General features: G+C 47.8%; 1 protein-coding gene across 1 annotated transcript in view; it reads left to right on the top strand.

The window, feature by feature from the left end:
* The window catches only part of NUDT3 (nudix hydrolase 3), a 120,196-nt gene extending 110,630 nt beyond the window's left edge, over positions 1-9,566 (top strand). Inside the window, exon 5 of the mRNA XM_044255047.1 lies at positions 1,182-9,566. Within this exon, the coding sequence (XP_044110982.1) occupies positions 1,182-1,360 (179 nt within the window). The 3' untranslated portion in view covers positions 1,361-9,566. The remainder of the gene's footprint in view (positions 1-1,181) is intronic.
* Positions 9,567-19,609: the final 10,043 nt, after the last annotated feature.

A 19,609-nucleotide genomic window follows, 5' to 3' on the forward strand; every position in this document is an offset into this window, starting at 1 on the left:
AGTACTAATAAGCAAACTCTTCTAACATATTCTGTGTGCCAGGTACCTTACATATTAATCCTCACAACTGGGGCACCAGGGTGGCTCAGTCAGTTAAGCATCTATCTGCAGCTCAGGTCATGATCTCAGGGTCCTGGGATGGAGTCCCGTATCGGGCTCCCTGCTCAGTGGGAAGCCTGCTTCTCTCTGGTTCCCCCTGCTTGTGTTCCCTCTCTCGCTATTTCTCTGTCAAACAGATGAAATCTTCTAAAAAAAAAAAATCCTCACAACAGACTTTTGAGATGGGTACTTGTTATTACCTCTACAAATGAAGAAGGTGGGGCACAGCTTAGTACCTAGTTCAGTAACTTGCCAAGAACTGACCGTTCATTAGAGCCAGTGATGTTATTGGAGCCCAGCATGTTAGCTCCAGTGTCAGGGGTTCTAACCACAACACTCTTCTTAGAGCTGTTCAGGACTCCGAGCATCTGAAAGCATGATCCCAGTTATAGTTGTTCAGGGCAGCCTCTTTTTCAGATACAATGGAAGAAAAGCAAAGACACGAAGATACCGAGGGTAGTCATTTGTGGTTTCTCGTGTTGTAGGTAATTGTATTCTTTATACTTTCTTCCATTTTCCTAATGTTAAGCAATGATCTTTTATTATAAGAGAAAAAAATAAAGGATTTTAAAAACAAATTTGAGAAAAAAAGGAAGAAAACAGACTGAGAAGTTAGTAGGGATGGTTACTTTTAAAAATATTTTATGATATATGGATATATAACTCTTTAAATTCTGAAATAAATAACTGATTATAAGGCAGGCAGCCCCATAATTCTGGAAGCGGACGTTCATGCTGATTTGTACATAATATGGGGTTGCTGGCTGGGCTTCAGGTGTGTACCTGCGAGCCGGGCAAGGCCCAGAGGCCCCGGAACGTGAGAGGAGACCAGGAGGGCGGGTTTCACACAGTCTGCTTCTCAGATGTCTTCCCTATCTTCTGCATCAGACATCTGTATGGTATTTGAAGCATATACTCTTGTAGGGGAAGAAAGGGAGGGAAAACATCTTCGTAATGCCCGGTTTTAAAGTCTTGATAATGTTGCTTTTCTGTTTTCAGCAACCCTTGCTCCCAAGCTGAAGATCAGAAGCCTGCGGTCGCTTCCCTTTTGTCCTCATTTCTTCTTCTGTCTGCCCCCACAGGAAGGAAGAGAGAATGGTTTAAAATAGAAGACGCTGTCAAAGTGCTGCAGTACCACAAGCCGGTGCAAGCGTCGTATTTTGAGACGTTGAGGCAAGGCTACTCGGCCAACAACGGCACCCCAGTCGTGGCCACCACGTACTCGGTTTCTTCCCAGAGCTCCAGGCCAGGCGTCAGATGACTGAAGACTTCGCGTAAGAGGAATGGAAATTGGAAACTAGACTGGGGCGCAGATCTTCCCTCCCTTGCTCTTTTCACCTCTCCTCACAGGCCTCCTCTCCAAATAAGGCATGATGGGCAGCAGAGAAAGGGGTTCTTGATGGTGTTGCTATTTGGTGTTAAGTGATGGGCTTTTTCTTCTCTTTTTATGGAGGGGGTGGGGGGTGGGTGTGTAATTTGTAAGTACTTTTGTGCATGATCGGTCCCTCCCTTTTCACACCCCTACAATTGTCTAGAGAGACAGACAGCCTTCCCTCGGCCTTGGATTCTGAAGTGTTCCTGTTTGTCTCACCCCAGCCCTGGCCAGACGTTTTTTTCTTTGATTTTTAATTTTTTTTTTTATTAAAAGATACCAGTATGAGATGAAACCTTTCAAGAATTTGTCCTCTAATGAGCTGTTCAGTCCAGGAGGTTGGTCACTTCCCCCGGCAGGGTACATTTATCTACACATTATATACTGGGCATATAATATGTAAATAAATGACTTTTAGAAGAGGAATTTAACTGTTCAATTTTTCAAGGTTTTGTTTCGTTTTTTAAATTCGGGGTGTTTCTGAAATGGAGAGCCTCGCAGTTAATTTCCCTTTTTGTTTTTTGATGCTAGTGGCTAGGTAAGTGTCCCTGTCCCCTCTCTTTTCCCCAGTCACTGACTGTAGTTACATAGGGTACGGAAAGAGTTTAGCTACCTTTGTAGCACTCCCAGAACTCATGGCCTTCTCAAAGTTGTGTTTCCATTGCCAAGAAAGACATAGAAAGAAACCAATTTTCTTTTCTATTACCAACCCGGGAGCAAATGGCCTCTGCTCAGACCTGGAGAAACAATGACAGAGATTGGAGTCCTCTGTACATGTTGACAGTAGGGATTTGAACTGGATTCTTGGGATCACTATCTAAAAAACTAGAGCATCAAGCACTGTTTCTGTCCTGCGGGTTGGAATTTTTTCCATTATGCTACTTAACCGCCAACAGTGGCTTCTCTCCTCGTGCATCCATGCCTTACACCGTGCTGAACTGGACATTGTCCTTGTGCAGAATCATCCGCTGGCCCGGGCCAGTGCAGGTGTATGGTCCCATCCCCTCCTTGGGTGACCATGTTTAAGTTCCCGAAAATTACACGGGAGGATGATTCAGGTGTCTGCTTATCTTTGCAATGTGACAGCACTTGGAATTGCACCATGGAGCATGCTCAGAAATAGTCAGTGTGTCTCCTCCTGAGATGTGAAAGGTCCATCTTCTGCTGAGAAGTGGCATGGGAGAACGCTGGGTGGTTGACTAGAACGACATCGCGCATAAGCCAGCTGCAGACTCGTGTTGGTTTTTGATACAGGCTTTGTGCTGGCTTCGTTTGCCAGTTGTGTCATTTAGTTGGGAAGTAAGCAGAACGGGGTCTTGAGATGGAGTGGTGAGTCTAGGAGAGCGGACACTGTCAGTCCCTGGCTTAGGACATGCCGTTAGTGGCATCTTCCTTTGTCAAAATGTAGCCAGGATGTCAAATGAAAATCGTAGTTTTCTTTATTTAAAAATTCTAATAAATACTCAAACTTTGAAAAGCTTTTGCTCTTCCCTCCCACTAAAAGAGATGTATGTATACATATATATATGAAGATGTAGGCCTGTGTCATTCAGTGTTCAACATTTTGAGGGGACATCTTTCGAAGAACTTGAAATTTCGCTGTGTGTCTCTCAGTTTGTATCTTCTTTCCCAGTCTTGAGACACAGAACCACCAAAGGGTGCCCACAGTTTCCCTAGAATACTGTCCTACCTCTGGGAAAGGCATCCTGTCCCTAGGTAACGGTCCCAGTGGACAAACCGCACCACGGGATCTGAGTTTAAATACCAACTCGCTGTTCGCATTTCTTGCTCCAAAACGAACCGACTGCCGCTTGTTGCCCAGTGAAGAGCAGTCTGAGCTGCTGCCCGTGTAAGCAAAGGAGAAAATGTAACAGGTTCAACCAAGCACTAAGTGGAATCCAAAAGACGTTCTTCCAACTAAATTCTGCCTTTACGAGATGGACTAAAAGTACTCTGCAGGAAAACAAGCAGGACTCCTAAAAAGAGAACTGCAGCGTTGCTAGTAATTTGTGCATTTTTTCATGATCTAAAGATGTTTTTACTGGGCCGGTGTCACAACACAGGACCCTACCGAGTCCAGTGTGGACTGATGTTGGCATCTTTGGGTCAGGAGAGTGAACTGTGCCCAGAGGTGTTTTTCAGTGACATGAATGGGTCCTATTAAGGCAATTAACTGGGGAGATTGTGCTGATGCTTTCTTAACGGACAAAAAGAAGCTTTGTCCAACACCAGAATTGTGGAAACTGGTGCTATTTTCTGTTACACTGGGATCCTGATGAGCGAGGATTGGTGTTCCTCCCTCCCTGGCACCGTTAACAGCATGGCTATCTTCACGGCTGTGTAGTCATAGCCCTTCTGTGATAGATGACTCAGACCCATGGTCGCGGTGGCCTTTACTCTTCCCCAGAGAAAGCAAGGAGAAACAGAAGAACGCACACAAGTAATCCCACTCGGAGAGGCTTTCTTGGACACCGCTTTGCCGTGAACTCTGCAGGTACGCGCCTCATTCGAGCTTGACACAAACAGGTTGCTGTGTGTGGCGCAGACGCAGTCTCACAGTGAGTTTGCCCTTCAGGATACTGGTTTATTACTAGGGCATCCATCATAGTCCACCGTGCGCCGGATGGAGAAAGCACTGGGGATTTCACTTTGTTCACTTCGTTTTCAGTTTATCGTTTTGCAGCCACTGGGGAAGCATCAGTGAGGTCATGCCATCTTTTTGGACCAGGGCGGGGTGTGTGTGTGTGTGTGTGTGTGTGTGAGAGAGAGAGAGAGAGAGAGAAGGGCTACCAGGAGTCGGCTGTATCCAGTTTGTTTGTAGCCTTGCAGAATGATGTGGCCTATGAAACAAGAGTCCTGATCTTTCTCGTAGCAAACCTGGCAGGATGGAAAAGTTAACGAATTGACAGTTTTGTTTTTACAAGTGTCTGCTGCCCCATCTGCCCTGCGTGGAGAGGGCTCCTGCGATGCTGAGTCTGAGCTGAGGCCATCTGGAGGGATCAAAGCGTGTGGGAGGAGCACCCCCCGTGAGGCCGAGGAAGGCCTCGAAGGTGCAGGATTTCCGCCTTCCTCCTGGCGCGGTATAGCGCCATAGAGCCGGGAGGCCTTGCCTCTCAGGGCCTCTGGGGAACAGAGCGGGTCACTGCTCCCGGGAGGCTTCTGCAGCAGTTTTGTAAACGCATTGCTACACAGTCAAGTTCCTTCGTGACACATAATTTCTGTTTTGACATTCGGAGTCAGTCCATGTAAGGTCTTTTAGACTTGCTTAGAAGAAAAAAAATTCACCTTTTGTTGCAAAAAGCGGAATAAAATGTCCACGCAGAAGTGTTCTTCCTCCTTCTTCCCCTTTCTCTTGCCCACACACAGTTCTTGTTGGAGGCCCCCCTTTCCCCCCAGAACATATGTAATCAGAGAAGTAAGCCAACTCTCACCGGACCTGGCTATGCATCTCACATTGTACTGTATATGCTTGTCGTTTCCACCTAGTGCTGGGGGAGTGCCTCTGTTGGTCTCCCCACCTGACCTTTTTTTAAAACAGCTTAGCCTGAGCCGCATTTCTTTTGGTTCCTTAAAAAGGATTTAATAACCACAGTGCGATCTTTGCCACGACTGTGTGATTTTTAGTATTTCTGAAGTGTTCTCGAAGTCCAGCCTAGTTGAGAGGAAATTTAGAATTAGAAGAAATACCTAGAGGAGTCGTCACAATGGGCTCAATTTTGGTTTTAAGGGAAATGAGGATTAGCTCTCGTTTTTACTCCAGCCTCGTCCTGGTCCTTTCTGCATTTCAGAACACCCACGTTTATAACAAATAGGAAACCTGTTAGCTCAAGAGGCTCTGGAGCGAGGAGATTATCTAATGGTGATTATACAAGGCAAGGGCTCTTGTGGTTTGTGGTTCTTATTCTTGAAACTCTGAAAGAGGTCAGACCCGAAGCGACACAGGTCGTACTGCCCTGCCGAGGTGACAGCCGTTCCTTCTGAGCCCTGCTGGGATGGAACCCGTTTCCCCAAGGCCGTGGGGGGGTGGCTTCCAGGCTGGGTAGCTGCCGATGTTTGTGACCTCAGCCTTGCTCCATCCGGGCACCCATCTCACTCAGGGTAGGTGGGAAAGCAGCCCATGGTCAGCCTAGGTTCTCTGGGGTGAGCCCTGCAACAGAGACTTCACTGTCCTGGAAGAGCTGGGTTCCATTGTCGTTTTAGACGGTCACTCATAAAGCAGACATTGGAGATTTTCAGGGAGTAAATTGGGAAGCACTGGCTGCAGTCCATGAAAGCCACTGTTGTCTGTTGATTAGGTAACTTGAGGTGACCAGAGGCCCTGGGAACCTGGGGATGTGAGGCAGACTCTAATCTGGAGGCCAGCAGCCTTTCTGCTTCCACCTCGACAGAGGCACCTTCACTCTTTGACCACATTTTTGCTGTAGCTGATGACCTTTCGGGGATGTGAGAAGCCTGATCAGAACATCCGAGCAAATGATACCTCTCACTCTTAGATTCATGAAATAGTTCGCCCTCCTAGTCCCCTTAAAAATGAATAAATAAAAAGAGAAAGAAAGGATGCTGTTTGGTGAGGGTGTGGATGCACTGCTTGAGCTGAGGCGGGTAGTCCCGTGATTCTGTGTCTGCAGTATGAAGCTTTCTGAGTCAAAAAGGCATGTCTCTCCCCGGAAGCTTTATTTATAGTGAAGATTTGGTGAGCTTTAGTCTTCTAAAAAAATGAGATGGTCCACTTGAAGGGGAGCTCCACAGGGAAGCCACATCAACTCAGAATTCATGCCAGGAGGGATTCTGCTACAGAAGAAAGTGCCTTTGGCCAAAAAGCAAGATTAATATCTAAAAGGTGGACAAGCATTGCTTCTGTTCCTGCAGCAACCAGTTGTTGAATAATTAACTCTCAGTTTCCTTTGGTTTACATTCTCAGTTCTGAACCCCATACAGAAGTCCCTAGAACATACCAAAAAAGGCATCTAAAACTCTGGAGATTGGCTTTAAAAGACCCAAAAGCAGCTGCATTGTCATTTTCCAGGTTCCTCGCCATTTTGACATGCTGCCCGTCCTTTCACACTCTGCAGCCAGCCCAGATGTGAAGACTGGATTCATTGACTTGAGGAACCTCAGTTCTAGTTCTGGAACAATTACCTGCTAAATTGCTTACTGCCTGTGGAAGTTATCTGTGGGGTGTACCTTTCAGAGAACATTTCAATGGTATAGTAAAATTCTTATGGGCTCACGGGCCCAATCAGGCACTTAGATCAAAACTGGAAGTCTTTGGGGCTCCTTGGGGAAAAAGCAAGTCACCTAAATCCCAGTGCTGGGCCTTGAGACCATACTCCCCTCTGCCTAGTATGGGGTCAAGTGGCACCTGCAGGAAATCATTTTTCCAGTGAGATTGCCTATAAGTCCCTTGGGGAAGAATACCCATGTAAACCTGTTTTTCTGAGCACTTTTATGTCAACTTGAAAGTGGTAAGCTAAAGTAGCCCTGACCCCGTAGCCTCTGTCCCCCTCTTTATTGTCCCGTATTTGGGGGGTTAAAAGCTTTTCAGCGTTAAACCCTGGTCTTTAACCTCTGTTAGTTGTGGAGGAGATGAGTCACTAACAGATGATCTAAAGGAGACTCTAGTTTTGATTTCCCGAGTACACTGGCATAACAGATGTGACTTATGGCTGGGAAAGTAGAGCCTGATGGACTCTACTTTCTGCACCAGGACACCCCCACACCAGAAAGGAGCCTCCACCGGGGACAGATCTGAAGTCAGGTTTGGGAGAACCCCCAAAGTGCTGAAATGCAGAGAGGACTTCAGGGGCCTTTGCTCCGCAGCTGGGCGGCTTTTGTTCCTCCCAGGAACATGGAGGAGCTCCAGAGGCTATGGCAGACAGTGAAGTCACAGGGCACAGACTCAAACCATCCCTTTTGCCGCTTCTCACATGGCTCGTGCATGTTTTGCTCAGAATCCAAGGGGACCCTCCTCCAAAATCTCACTGGCTTCAGGTGTTTTGGTTAGCCTTCAACAACCTCCCCCTTTCTCTCCCACCTGTGGGTGGACAGAACTGTGTTTGTTGCTCCAGGCACAGATGTGCGAGCCCAGGGCCCAGCAGCACAGTGTGGTGTTTAGTGGTCAGAAAAAAAGTCGGTCCACTCTGTTAACAGTGTGTGGTGCAGTTTCATACACGTCGGGTCTGTTTTTATTGTTTCGTGGTCTGAAAACCTTCAAGCTCCAACCTTACCCTACAAGAAAAGGCAGATGGTTAGACTAAGAAACCTTCAGTTGGTACTTCTGTCTTAGGAAAGATTGCTGTCGGTTTGCTGGGTGCTTAAGGAGTCAGGAGCATTTGAGGATATTGGGAGCTGTTGTAAAATTAAAGCAAGTGGCTCTGGCCTACCCAAGTGTATCAGAGAGAGGGCGTGGAGGCCTATCCTCTGGAAATCGGCTCTGGCCAGCCCCGCCTCCGTTGCAAGGACCTTACCTCCTGTCCTCTCCAGTGATCTTGGGAGGGACAACGCCTAAGGAGGCGGCGAGGCTCTGCCTCCTGTTTGCTCAGCTGCAGAATGTGGCCTCCAAACAATAGGTTTTTTTAAGGGGCTTCCTCACCATGATTCCCTCCACATCACTCACCTACCGTCAGCATCGGACAAGGTGAAATTCCCCGGGACCATTCCAGTTCTAAAATGGATGAACTAGATGTGCTGCCTCCCCTTTTGCAAGTGTATTGTCCAGATACAATCTCCCTTTGGCCAAGTTGGACAAGTATTTCCAGGGAACCCCTTAAACTGAGGCAAGTAGCCAAGATGTTTTGAGTTTTTCCCCCAGAAGGCCGAGTCTTTGTCCCTTCTCCCATGTGCACAGACATTTTAGCCGAGTCTTAAAAGATCAAGTCCAATAATGTCTCCATTACTTAAAAGATCAAGTCCAATAATGAGACAAAAGCTAGGGGCCCATGCCCCCAGGAACCAGTCCCTGGGGGATCTCATGTTCAACCTAGACTGTTCTGATCCCACCAGAAGTCTGCTGCTGTCCCCACCCATCAGGGTCCCCCATATTCCCCAGAAAGCAAACAACTTGGGCTTCCTGTCATTAGGTCACCGGCGTCATTTGGTGACCAGTCTACAGAGTGAATGTGTGTACCACCTGTGTGGGTGGTGTGCCTCCTGCTTGCAGAAAGGGTAGAAAGTGGAATGTCCAGCAGCCTGCGTACTCACACCCTTGGGAGAGGTTGGCAGGAATAACTCCAGTGAGTGCAACAAAACAGGAAACCGAGGAACCGCGATTGTACAGGAGGATGAGTTGGTTTTGGTCCTTTTACCTCTTGGGACCTGATGCTGCAGTAAACTGGGCTTTGAAATAATATCACACTTACCCCAACCCAAATGCACTCCGGGACTTCGGAGCTCCCAACCCATGGGTGCATGGTCTTTTCCATTTTTTGTTTCCAAAACAGCCTTGCTTGGTATTGCATGGAAAGTTCCAGTTTTCCTTCCTACCCACTTGGGGCCACCTGCGCAGGCCTGGCCCCTTCCCCAGTATCTTTACAGCACTCGTAGGAAGACCTGTGCAGTGCCCTTTGGAGCAGGGGAGTGGAACTTGGTCCAGATAAAGCAGCAGAAACGGAATTTTCTTGTTACCTCTTCTCAAGGAGGGTGTTTTTGGTTTTCTTCATGCCTCTGTTTCCTGTGGGTACAGTTGGGTTGGGAGGGAGAGCTGAAAAGAAAAGGAAACGGGGTCCAGCCAGTCCAGGTTTGGGTCCGAGACAGGTGTCCAGCTGATGTGAGTCCCACTTTCCCCCCCTTCATAGCAGGCCAGTCATACGTAACGATTCTCCTTTACTAAGGTGTCTGCTTCTGTGGTGCCCGCAACAGAGGACAGACAGACCCCTCCCCTGTAGTCTGGATAGAGCTTCAGTACTTTCCCTAAAGTTCCATCATCCCCATAGCCCACTCCTTTTTGTAAAAACAAATGCTTAATCCTGTGAGCGTGCTATTCCTTTCTGTGTGTTAATCAGTTTCCTTCCATTGGAGCTGTGTGGGAGGGAAGGGCATTGGAATTGTAGGTTGTAATCTTGTGCCAACCAATAAAAACCAGTATTTCACACACGTCCCTGCTTAGTGTCTGGTCTCTTCTTTCTTGAGATTTTCTGTGACTTCTTCACATCAGTCTTGCTTTGATTTTTTTCCGCCACTCTCTACTGAGGTCTTGAGAGTTGCCCTCAAGGTAGGTCACAGGTGGCCCTATGGACGGTCTGATGTTCAGGAAATTCAAGTGAGAAGTGAATTGGAGAAGCCCCACAGCAGGCCATGAGAGACTCGGCTGCCGGGGCCCCAGGGAGACCCAGGTGGACTCCCAGCGCCCAGGGCTGAGAGGGCCTGTCCCCTAAGCCAGTAAGGCCTTCCTCAGAGCCCAGAGGACACAAAAGGGATAGAGAGGTGAGCCACATCGAAGACAACATGAAAGCACAGCCAGACGTTGCTTTCCCACATGGGAGCAGGAGCTGAGCATGGTCAGGTTGGGAAGTCTTATGTCCCATCCTTTCTAGTGACTTTGATCGGGGCTGCTGATGGGCAGGAGCCGTGTTTTGAAGGTATGTAGTGGTAGGACTTGCAGGCAGAGGACAACAGGAGGACCACCATCGTTGGGAGAGTGGCATTGAGTGACGTAGAGACAGATGGAGAACACGTTGAGCTGTTGTGAAAAATAAAGCATGGTGAGGCTAAATTTTGGAAGACAACAGAAGCCAGGCCAGAGAGTTGAGCTTCATACTCATGACACGTTCTTGAACAAGATAAGGATAGCCCTGTAATAGCAAACGTGTTTGAGGAGGAGGCAGCAGGAAAGATTGAAGGGGAGCAGATTGGAAGCTCGTGATTGCCTCGTGCCTGAGCTGATCCGGACTTGGGGTGAATGAACCCGGGGATGAAGACAGGAATAGAGAAGGGGGAGTAAACACTGTATCACAATCAAATAAGCATGTCCATCCACTGAGGTAGGCTGGCCTTCCTGGGATTCTGCTGGCATCACCAGTGGCCAAGTTTTGGTACGTCAACAAACCCGATAGAATCCGTGTACCCAGAGGGTCACAACCAGGACAAGACTGCCACGAATCTAACTCATAAGACTCAGATGGACGTGCCTGGATGACAGTTGGCTCTCTTGTACAATGGCAAACATCAGACCAAGTTCACCGGGCTAGTGTACAGGCTATCTGTGTGAGTAGCCAAAAATAGGCAGGAAGTGGGTTGCTAAACAATAGTAACCCGATGACTTCATTCCACCTCAGGGCAGGTGCCCTACCAGCTGGTCGGATGCCCTTTCCCTCTGAACTCAGATTCTGCGGGCCTCCTTTGTCATCCTGCGATGATCCCCCCCCATCAAAGGATTCTTTCTTTTGCCAGATTCAGCGTGCATAATGAGGCCATGAGCTTATAAACACTGACACAGTGATGGGCTATACTTAGGAAACTACCAGATGGCCATCTGTAACTGGGATCTGGGGTTCGTGGAACTCTCCACTTGCCGTGTCCAATGAGGACAAGCCGTTGTGTAGGGGTCCCGTCCCCATCACTTCACGGCTTTACGTGTTGCTGGTTCCCCCATTGAACTCAGGGTAACTGCAGGCTCTAGGATTATCTTGGCTGCAGCCCAGGCTTGTGGCCACAGAGAGGTCTAAAGAGTTCCCAAAATTTGGGGTATGGGTGAGGAGAAGAAATGAGCCCAGAGGCCCCCGTGCAGCTGTGACACTGCTGGAAGGCGCCTCACGATGCCTACTCCCTTTGTTAGCCTGGATGGCAGCTCTGAGCACCCAAGCCAGATGAAGTAGGCACAATTCTTGCTCATCTCCCACTCAGGCTGGCCCCCGTCCCCACTAAAGACCTGATCACTGTGCTCAAGACAGCCTGGTGTTAGAAACCATGGCCTTGTTTGCTTTCTGGTTTCAGACACATTTTGGGGTGTGAAAGGTTTATTTTCTCTCCTAGGTCTTGTGACACCTAACTAACATCTCAGCCTCTGAGGGCGCAACCGTGTGGCCCTATGTTCTGTGTCCCGAACACCAGCAATGTGCTAAACCCAGGACACGCAGTCCTCAATGAGGCACCTGCTTGGGTGACAGATGGCACGAAATAGGAGAGATGACCCTGGGGAGGTAAGCCACCAGGGGTGGGGCGAGAGGGGACAAGGGAGAGAGCTCAAGCAGGAGGACTATAGGAGCATGGGAAAGAGTAAGGGAGCCGGAAGAGGGAGGAAGGACTGTCCTACGTTGAGAGGCTGCCTGCCAGAATGGAAGGTGTGAGCATCACAATTAGACCCCAGTTCGGGTCTCAGCTCAGCTGTGTGCCAGGCTCTTGGATTTTGGACAAGGTACCATCCCCATTCCCTCCTGTTCTGTGGTGGAGAAGTCCACTTGTGCTTGCTGTGAGCATTAAATAAGTGGAAGAATGTGTGCGACGTCCAAATTGCTGTGTGATCACTCAGTGGTAGCGGGACACCTGCTCAGAGATGGCCAGGGGCTGTTCTGGGTTCACTAAGTCACAACAGAGACAAATAATCACAGTGCAGAGTGACAAGTGTGATCCAAAGAAGGCTGAGGGAGGGACTGCCTCCTCAGAGGATGCAGGAGGGATGTAGGAGTTCTCAGCAAAGGGAACAGCATTGCCAGGTTAGGGCACAGCAGTGTGCTCGTGTGACAGCAAGTTTGCCGGGGCTAGAACACAATACGGAGAGTTGACAGGAAGGAGAGAGAGGTAGGAGGGGCCACAGGAAGATCAGCCGAGGTCAGGTGCTTTGGCAGGCTGTTTGAACTTTACTCTGCGTGACTGGGAAGCCAACAAAGGTTTTAAAACAGAGCAGTGACTGCATTGGGTTGGACATTTGAGGAAGACGATACCACCATCTGCTGAGCCCGTGTTCCAGGCCTCTGCACCAAGCAATGTGTTCACGGCTTTACATTTAGTCTCTGCTTCCCTGCAGTGCACAGGGAAAGACCTGTGATCCCTACCAATGTCTGGTAATGAGAACGGAGGCTTTGGGAAGCAGACCACTTTCAAAAGGAACTGGACAGACTAATTCGAAAAAAATCGTAGGGTCAAGTGCCAAGGATGTCTAAAGATAATTTTGAGACACTTCAAGGGAAAATACAGGGGGGACTACAAGGGAAGTCCTGTGTTCTATCAGCATCAAGACTTAATCTTGGGGATGCCCGGCTGACTCAGTCTGAAGAGTACGCATCTTGACCTCGGAGTCGTGAGTTCGAGCCCCGTGCTGGGTGTGGAGATGACTTCAATAAGTCAACAAACCTGACCTGAAAGAAAAAGAAATCAGGTGCCATAAAAGACTTCATAAGAAGAGTCATTAAAACAAAGTGATAGAGAAATGAAAGAGGAAATGGGACAGGGGATCAAGGAACAGACCCATGTGCATGTGGGAAGATGTTAAAAGCCAGAGGAAATGTGCACTGGAGTGGGGAGAGACTGGGTTCCTCGGGAAATGGTGTTGGAAAACAAAATTAGCCCCTTACGTCACAGCATATGTGAAATTAAGTTCACAAATGTGTAAAATTAGTCCTAAAACTTAAAGAATAAAATACAGAAGTTAAGGGGCGCCTGGGTGGCTCAGCGGGTTAAAGCCTCTGCCTTCAGCTCAGGTCATGATCTCAGGGTCCTGGGATCGAGTCCCACATCGGGCTCTCTGCTCAGCAGGGAGCCTGCTTCCTCCTCTCTCTGTCTGCCTCTCTGCCTACTTGTGATCTGTCTGTCAAATACATAAATAAATAAAAATATTTATAAAAAAATAAAATACAGAAGTTAAGTAATGTATCTGAGGTCACACAGGTAATAAGTAAAGAAACCGTATGTCATTGAACCTGAAGGGTCTGGTGTCAGACCTTGGCCTCTAACCCACTTGGCAGTACTCTGTCCTGGTCTCTTTAGACCCCCACCTGCACTGGGTGTAGAGATGACTTAAGAATAAAATCTTGGGGCGCCTGGGTGGCACAGTCCTTTAAGGGGCTGACTCTTGATTTTGACTCGGGTCTTGATCTCAGGGTCACATGCTCACCTCCCGGAAATCAAGAGTTGCAGGCTTTACTGACTGAGCCACCCAGATGCCCTGAAGATACCTTTTTTAAAATAAATCATTATCCTGCTTTGGCCACCGAACGCTATCCAGCCAGTGGCAGGTCTAACCTATCATCACTTCATTACTCACTTCCACACCATTATTTACTCCCATCTTTCTGGGCTGCATGTTCTTCCCCTGCAGCCTCCCTACAGAATTAATTCCATCGCCCAGTGAGTCTATTCCTTCCTCTAAACCACTTTGCAAGAACTGTAACTGCCCAGAGAAAACCAGATACCATGGGCTCATGCCTCCCCTCCACTGAGCCCCCAGTGCCACCCATCCACGGCCAGTGACTGCCACACTGGAAACCCCAAAGGCCACTTTTCTTTTCATCTCACTTCTCATCTGACCACTCCTTTCTCACATTGTTGTCCCAGGCCATGCTTCTGATTGTCCTCCTCCCCAGAGCTTTCAGACTAGAGTTCCAACTCCTTAGCTGAGATCCCAATATCTTTTGTGATTTGGCCCCTGCCCACCTCTGCAGACCCTTTTCCTGCCCCCGACTTTGCCCTTCTTTACCCCTGATCTCCTTGAGCTTCTTGCAGTTCTCTAAATACATCACACACCATCAGCTAGTCCACAGCTCACATAGGCCATGCCCTCCTTTGGGAAAGATCTGGGAGATTGTCTCCCCTGGGCGGGGTTGTGGAACTCCTGTACATGCCCTTGTTCCGAAGGCATTCTCTGAGGCAGGGAGACTATCTCTCTGTTCTAGTTGTCCAGCTGGGTGGTCAAAGCAGCTACCTAGGAAATGTGGGTTAGAGGAAGCAAAGGGCCAGATGGTATTTGAGGAATGTGCCCAGCACAAGGAAATGTATCCTTTATGTCACCTTGGCTTTGGACAGCCATACCAGCTGTGCACACATACACCCCTTCTCTTTCCCCCAAACTGGGAAGGAAGCCAGTGTGGACCTGCTCTCAGGGATCTAGAAGGGGAGAAATTCGGAGCAGGGGGAGGAGAAGCACCATAGCAGTCTCTCACCTTTCTCTTCCTGCCTGGAGTTTGTGAGTTAGAGGGGGGAATCGGGGAAGGTGCTTCTGTAGGGGTTGGAGACCTGCAATTCCTGCTATTTCCCTTCTCTCTCAGCCCAGGATTCTGTGAACTTTCCCAGACCTAGGGCAGGACCTAATGGAAAGCTGGTCCCTTCTGTGGGACCTGTGTCTGAGACCAGCAAGGGAAGCCAAGCTGGGTTTGAGACCAAGAAGGCTAGGACAGTCACAGGGATGTGCAGGTGGAGGGGTGGAGTCAAGGGTAATTACTTTAGGGAACTTGGTCTGAGAAAGTTGAGTGGACCCATTAGAACAGCTAATATTATTTGAGCAGTTCACAAAGTACTCTCCCATCAGTTCAAACGATTCCTGGAACACTTTACTGCCTAATAATCGAGCAGGGCCCTGACCTTCACAGAGACCCTGAGATGCAGGCACTTTGGTCCCCACCTCGTTGTTGAGGGAGCTGAAGCCTGGAGCCGCCGAGCACAAAGGAAAAATAGGTTGATTGCAGAGTTGAGGGGGGGAGGTGGGTCAGATTCAGAAGGTGAAGGACAGCTAGCTGGAGGGAAGCAAATACCTTGCAAGTCAGGCCTCTGGTGCTGTCAGGGGCTGGCCAGTCAGAAGTTCCCTCCAGCTGCTCCTTCCTTCTGATGCACCTTAGGACCCACTTAGGCCCTCCTCCCTTATCCCTTCAAGATACGAAGCTCCAGGGGCGCCTGGGTGGCTCAGTGGATTAAAGCCTCTGCCTTCGGCTCAGGTCATGATCCCAGGGTCCTGGGATCAAGCCCCACATCGGGCTCTCTGCTCAGCAGGGAGCCTGCTTCCTCCTCTCTCTCTGCCTGCCTCTCAGCCTACTTGTGATCTCTCTGTCAAATGAACAAATAAAATATTAAAAAAAAAAAAAAAGATACGAAGCTTCAGTGGGGACCACCTGCTGGGCCTCCACCTACTGGCCTTTGGAGGGAGGGTGAGTCCCCTTCCAAAGAGAAATTTCCAAAGAGAAATTACCCATGTGAAGGGGACTTCTGCATTTTGGGGGCCTGGGGTGGAACGGCCACAGAGGAACCTGGGCAGTCAAGGCAAGCCCAGGGCTGGACGGAGGCAGGGTGCCAGGCTGGGACAGGCCGTCCTGCTGGAACTTCTCCCAGCGCCTGTGGGGAACCCCTGTGGAGGGAGCCCCCAAAACAACAAAAAGAGATGGCCTTGCTCCAAGGCCCCACGCCTCAGCTCCTCAGACCACCAGGGGTAGGACAGTGGCAGGAGCAAGGACTATGGGGACCCTCTGTGTCTCAATCCCTCTGGCCTTTATTCCAGAAGGGGCTGGGGGCCAAGGCTGACCCCACGGCCATGGTCTTCTCCAAAGCTCTTCCTCCACTCCTCCTCACCCCTGCTGCACCCGCCGAGAGAGACCCCTGGGCTTCTGAAAGAGATGGACCCCAGCTGGTGCAAGGCCTGGGAGTGGGAAAGCACAAGGCCTGCAGGCCACACACCAAGCATCTTCACACAAGTGAGCCAGTGTGAGCAAAAGTCTAGAAGGAAGTATCCTCTGAAGTTGGGATTATGAGTCATTTTATTTCCTTCTTTTTTACATCATATATTCTCCAACTGTTGATACTAATTTTTTTTTTTTTTTTCAATCAGGAAGGAAATAGGTGCTTTACTGGCTCGGTCAGCTGAGAGTCAGACTCTAGTTTTCAACTCAGGTCATGATCTCAGAGTGGTGAGATCGAGCCCTGTGTTGGGCTCCATACTCCGCGTGGAGTCCTCTGGGGATTCTCTCTTCCTCTCCCTCTGTCCCTCCCCATGCTCTTACACTTGCTCTTTCTCTAAAATAAATGAATGAATCTAAAAAACAAACAAACAAACAAAAAAGAAATGCACTGTCATTATTTTTTTAAAAAAAGAAGAAAGAAAAGAAAAAAAGGAAATAAGTCCCTTACACATAGGGAGCCTGTTATTATTTACCTAATATTTAGTTCTTTTATGTTATTTCTCTCAAGCAACAGTAATCTTTTTGTTTTTCTTTTAGATTTTACTTATTTATTTGACAGAGATCACAAGTAGGCAGAGAGGCAGGCAGAGAGAGAGAGGAGGAAGCAGGCTCCCCGCCGAGCAGAGAGCCTGATGCGGGGCTCGATCCCAGGACCCTGGGATCATGGTCTGAGCCGAAAACAGAGGCTTTAACCCACTGAGCCACCCAGGTGCCCCAAGAAACAGTAATCCTATTTGTGAGGTGGATATTATCAGTTAATTTTGGAGTTAGGTACTCTGAGATCCCATGGTGTCGAACCACTAACTGAAAGGCACAAAGTGGCAGCGAGCAGTGGGGTCGGGGGACTTTGAGCCCGGCTGGGGAGGCTGAACGTGAGCAACATGATGGTGGCCAATAAGATTCTGCTGCAGTTCTTGGTTCCTCTTTCTCTCTGTGTCTTGCCCTTCCCAAACCCCAGGATTTGGTTCATTGAGGCACATCATTAAATCCAATAAATCATTTATAAAATAGGAGTGTCTGGGTAGCTCAGTGGGTTAAGCCTTTGCCTTTGACTCAGGCATGATCTCAGGGTCCTGGGATCCAGCCCTGCATCTGGCTCTCTGCTTGGCGGGGAGCCTGCTTCCTCCTCTCTCTCTGTCTGTCTCTCTGCCTGCTTGTGATCTCTCTCTGTCAAATAAATAAATAAAAATTCTTTTTTTTTAAACAGATTTTTATTTATTTATTTGACAGAGAGATCACAAATAGAGAGGCAGGCAGAGAGAGAGAGAGGAGGAAGCAGGCTACCTGCGGAGCAGAGAGCCTGATGCAGGACTCAATCCCAGGACCCTGAGATCAGGACCTGAGCCAAAGGCAGAGGCCTAACCCACTGAGCCACCCAGGCACCCATAAAAATTATTTCAAAAAAATCATTTATAAAATAAATATACACTGATAACCCACTGGGCATTCCCTTATTTTTTAAGGCATTCTTTATTTATATATTTTGAAGCTTTACTGAGGCATAATTAACATATAATAAATTACACATATTCAAGGTGTACACTTGGATAAATCTTAACATATGTGCTCAAATAAAACAGTCACAACCAAATCCATGGACTGATCATCACCCCCAGAAGTTTCTTTATGCCTCCATGATCCCTCCTAACCATCATGCCTCTATCCCCAAGCAAACATGAATCTGCTGTCACTCCCGATTAGTTTGCATTTTCTAGTTTTATAGAAATATAATCACACATCATAAATTTTTATGTGTTGCAAAGTATAGATTCTAGTTGATAATTTTTGCATACAGATATCCAATTGTTCCAGCACCATTTGCTGAAAAGGCTGTCCTATTTTTAGTTTGCTTAGTATTTTTATCATGAAAGGATGCTGAGTTTTTGTCAGATGCTTTTCTGCATCTATGAAGATGATCATGTGGTTGTTTTCCTTTGCCCTATAAATGTGCTGACATTGATTTTGCTAGGAATTCACTCTTGCATTCCTAAGATAAATCCCACTTGGTTACGATGCATAATCATTATTAATGGGCCATTGGATGTGATTTACTAGTATTTTGTTGAGAATTTCTTATCTATATTCGTAAGGAGTATTGGTCTAGAGTTTTCTTACAGAACCTTCTCTGTCTTTGGCATCGAGATAATGCTGGCCTCATAGAACATGTTAAAAAGTGTTCCCCTCCTCCTCTTCTTTTTTTTTTTTTTTGGAAGCGTCTGAGAAATGTTGGTGTTAATTCTCTTTTTGATTTTTGGTAGACTTTACGAGTAAAGCCATCCGGGGGACTTTTGTTTGTTAAGAGGTATTTAAATTTATGAAGATTTAACATATGGTCTGTCCTGGAGAATGTTGGGTGTATATTCTGTCATTGGGAGGAGTGTTCTGTATGTCTTTTAGGGCTAGTTGGTTTCTAGTGTTTTTTAAGTCGTCTGTTTCCTTCTGTAAAGGCTATTCTGTGCATTATTGAAAAGAGGGTCCTGATGTCTCTAACTCTTCTTGTAGATGTGTCTATTTCTCCCTCAGTTCTGTCATTGTTTGCGTCATACAGCTCTTTTGTGAACTGACCCTTTTATCAGTATATAATGTCCTCCTTTGTCTCTTGTAACAGTTTTTGATTCAACATCTGTTTTGTTGAGGGGCGCCTGGCTGGCTCAATCAGTAGAGCACGTTACTCTTGATCTGGGGGTCATGAGTTCGAACCTCATGTTGGGTGTTCAGATGACTTAAATAAGTCCTTCAAAACAAATAAAATAAAATAAATTTTGTCTAGTATTAGCAGAGCCACCCTGGCTGTCTTTTGGTTACTCTCTGCATGGAATATGTTTTCCCATCCTTTCACTTTCAGCTTATTTGTGTCTCCCTAAACCGAGTCTCTTGGGACACCTGGGTGGCTCAGTGGGTTATGTGTCTGCTTTCAGCTCAGGTCATGATCCCGGGATCCCAGATCAAGTCCGCATCGGGCTCCCTCCTCAGCGGGGAGCCTGCTTCTCCCTTTCCCTCTGCCTGCCACTCCTCCTGCTTGTACTCTCTCTCTCTCTGACAATAAATAAATAAAAAAATTTTTTAAATAAATAAATAGGGATGCCTGGGTGGCTCAGTCTGTTGGGCATCTGCCTTCAGCTCAGGTCATGATCCTGGGGTCCTGGGATCAAGTCTTGAGTCAGGCTCCTTGCTCAGTGGGGAGCCTGGTTCTCCATCTGCCTGCTACTCCCCCTGTTTGTGTGCACACTCTCTCTGGTTCTCTGACAAATAAAATCTTCAAAAAAATTTTTTAAAAATTAAGCGAATCTGGGGCGTCTGGGTGGCTCAGTGGGTTAAAGCCTCTGCCTTCAGCTCTGGTCATGATCCCAGAGTCCTGGGATCAAGCCCTACATCAGGCTCTCTGCTCCGCAGGGAGCCTGCTTCCTCCTCTCTCTCTCTGCCTGCTTCTCTGCCTACTTGTGATCTCTGTCTGTCAAGTAAATAAATAAAATCTTAAAAAAAAAATTAAGCAAGTCTCTTGTAATCAATAGATACTTAGATTTTTAGAAAATATTTTTGACCA

This window comes from Neovison vison, chromosome 1 (genome assembly GCF_020171115.1).
Source record: "Neovison vison isolate M4711 chromosome 1, ASM_NN_V1, whole genome shotgun sequence".
Lineage (NCBI taxonomy): Eukaryota > Metazoa > Chordata > Mammalia > Carnivora > Mustelidae > Neogale > Neogale vison.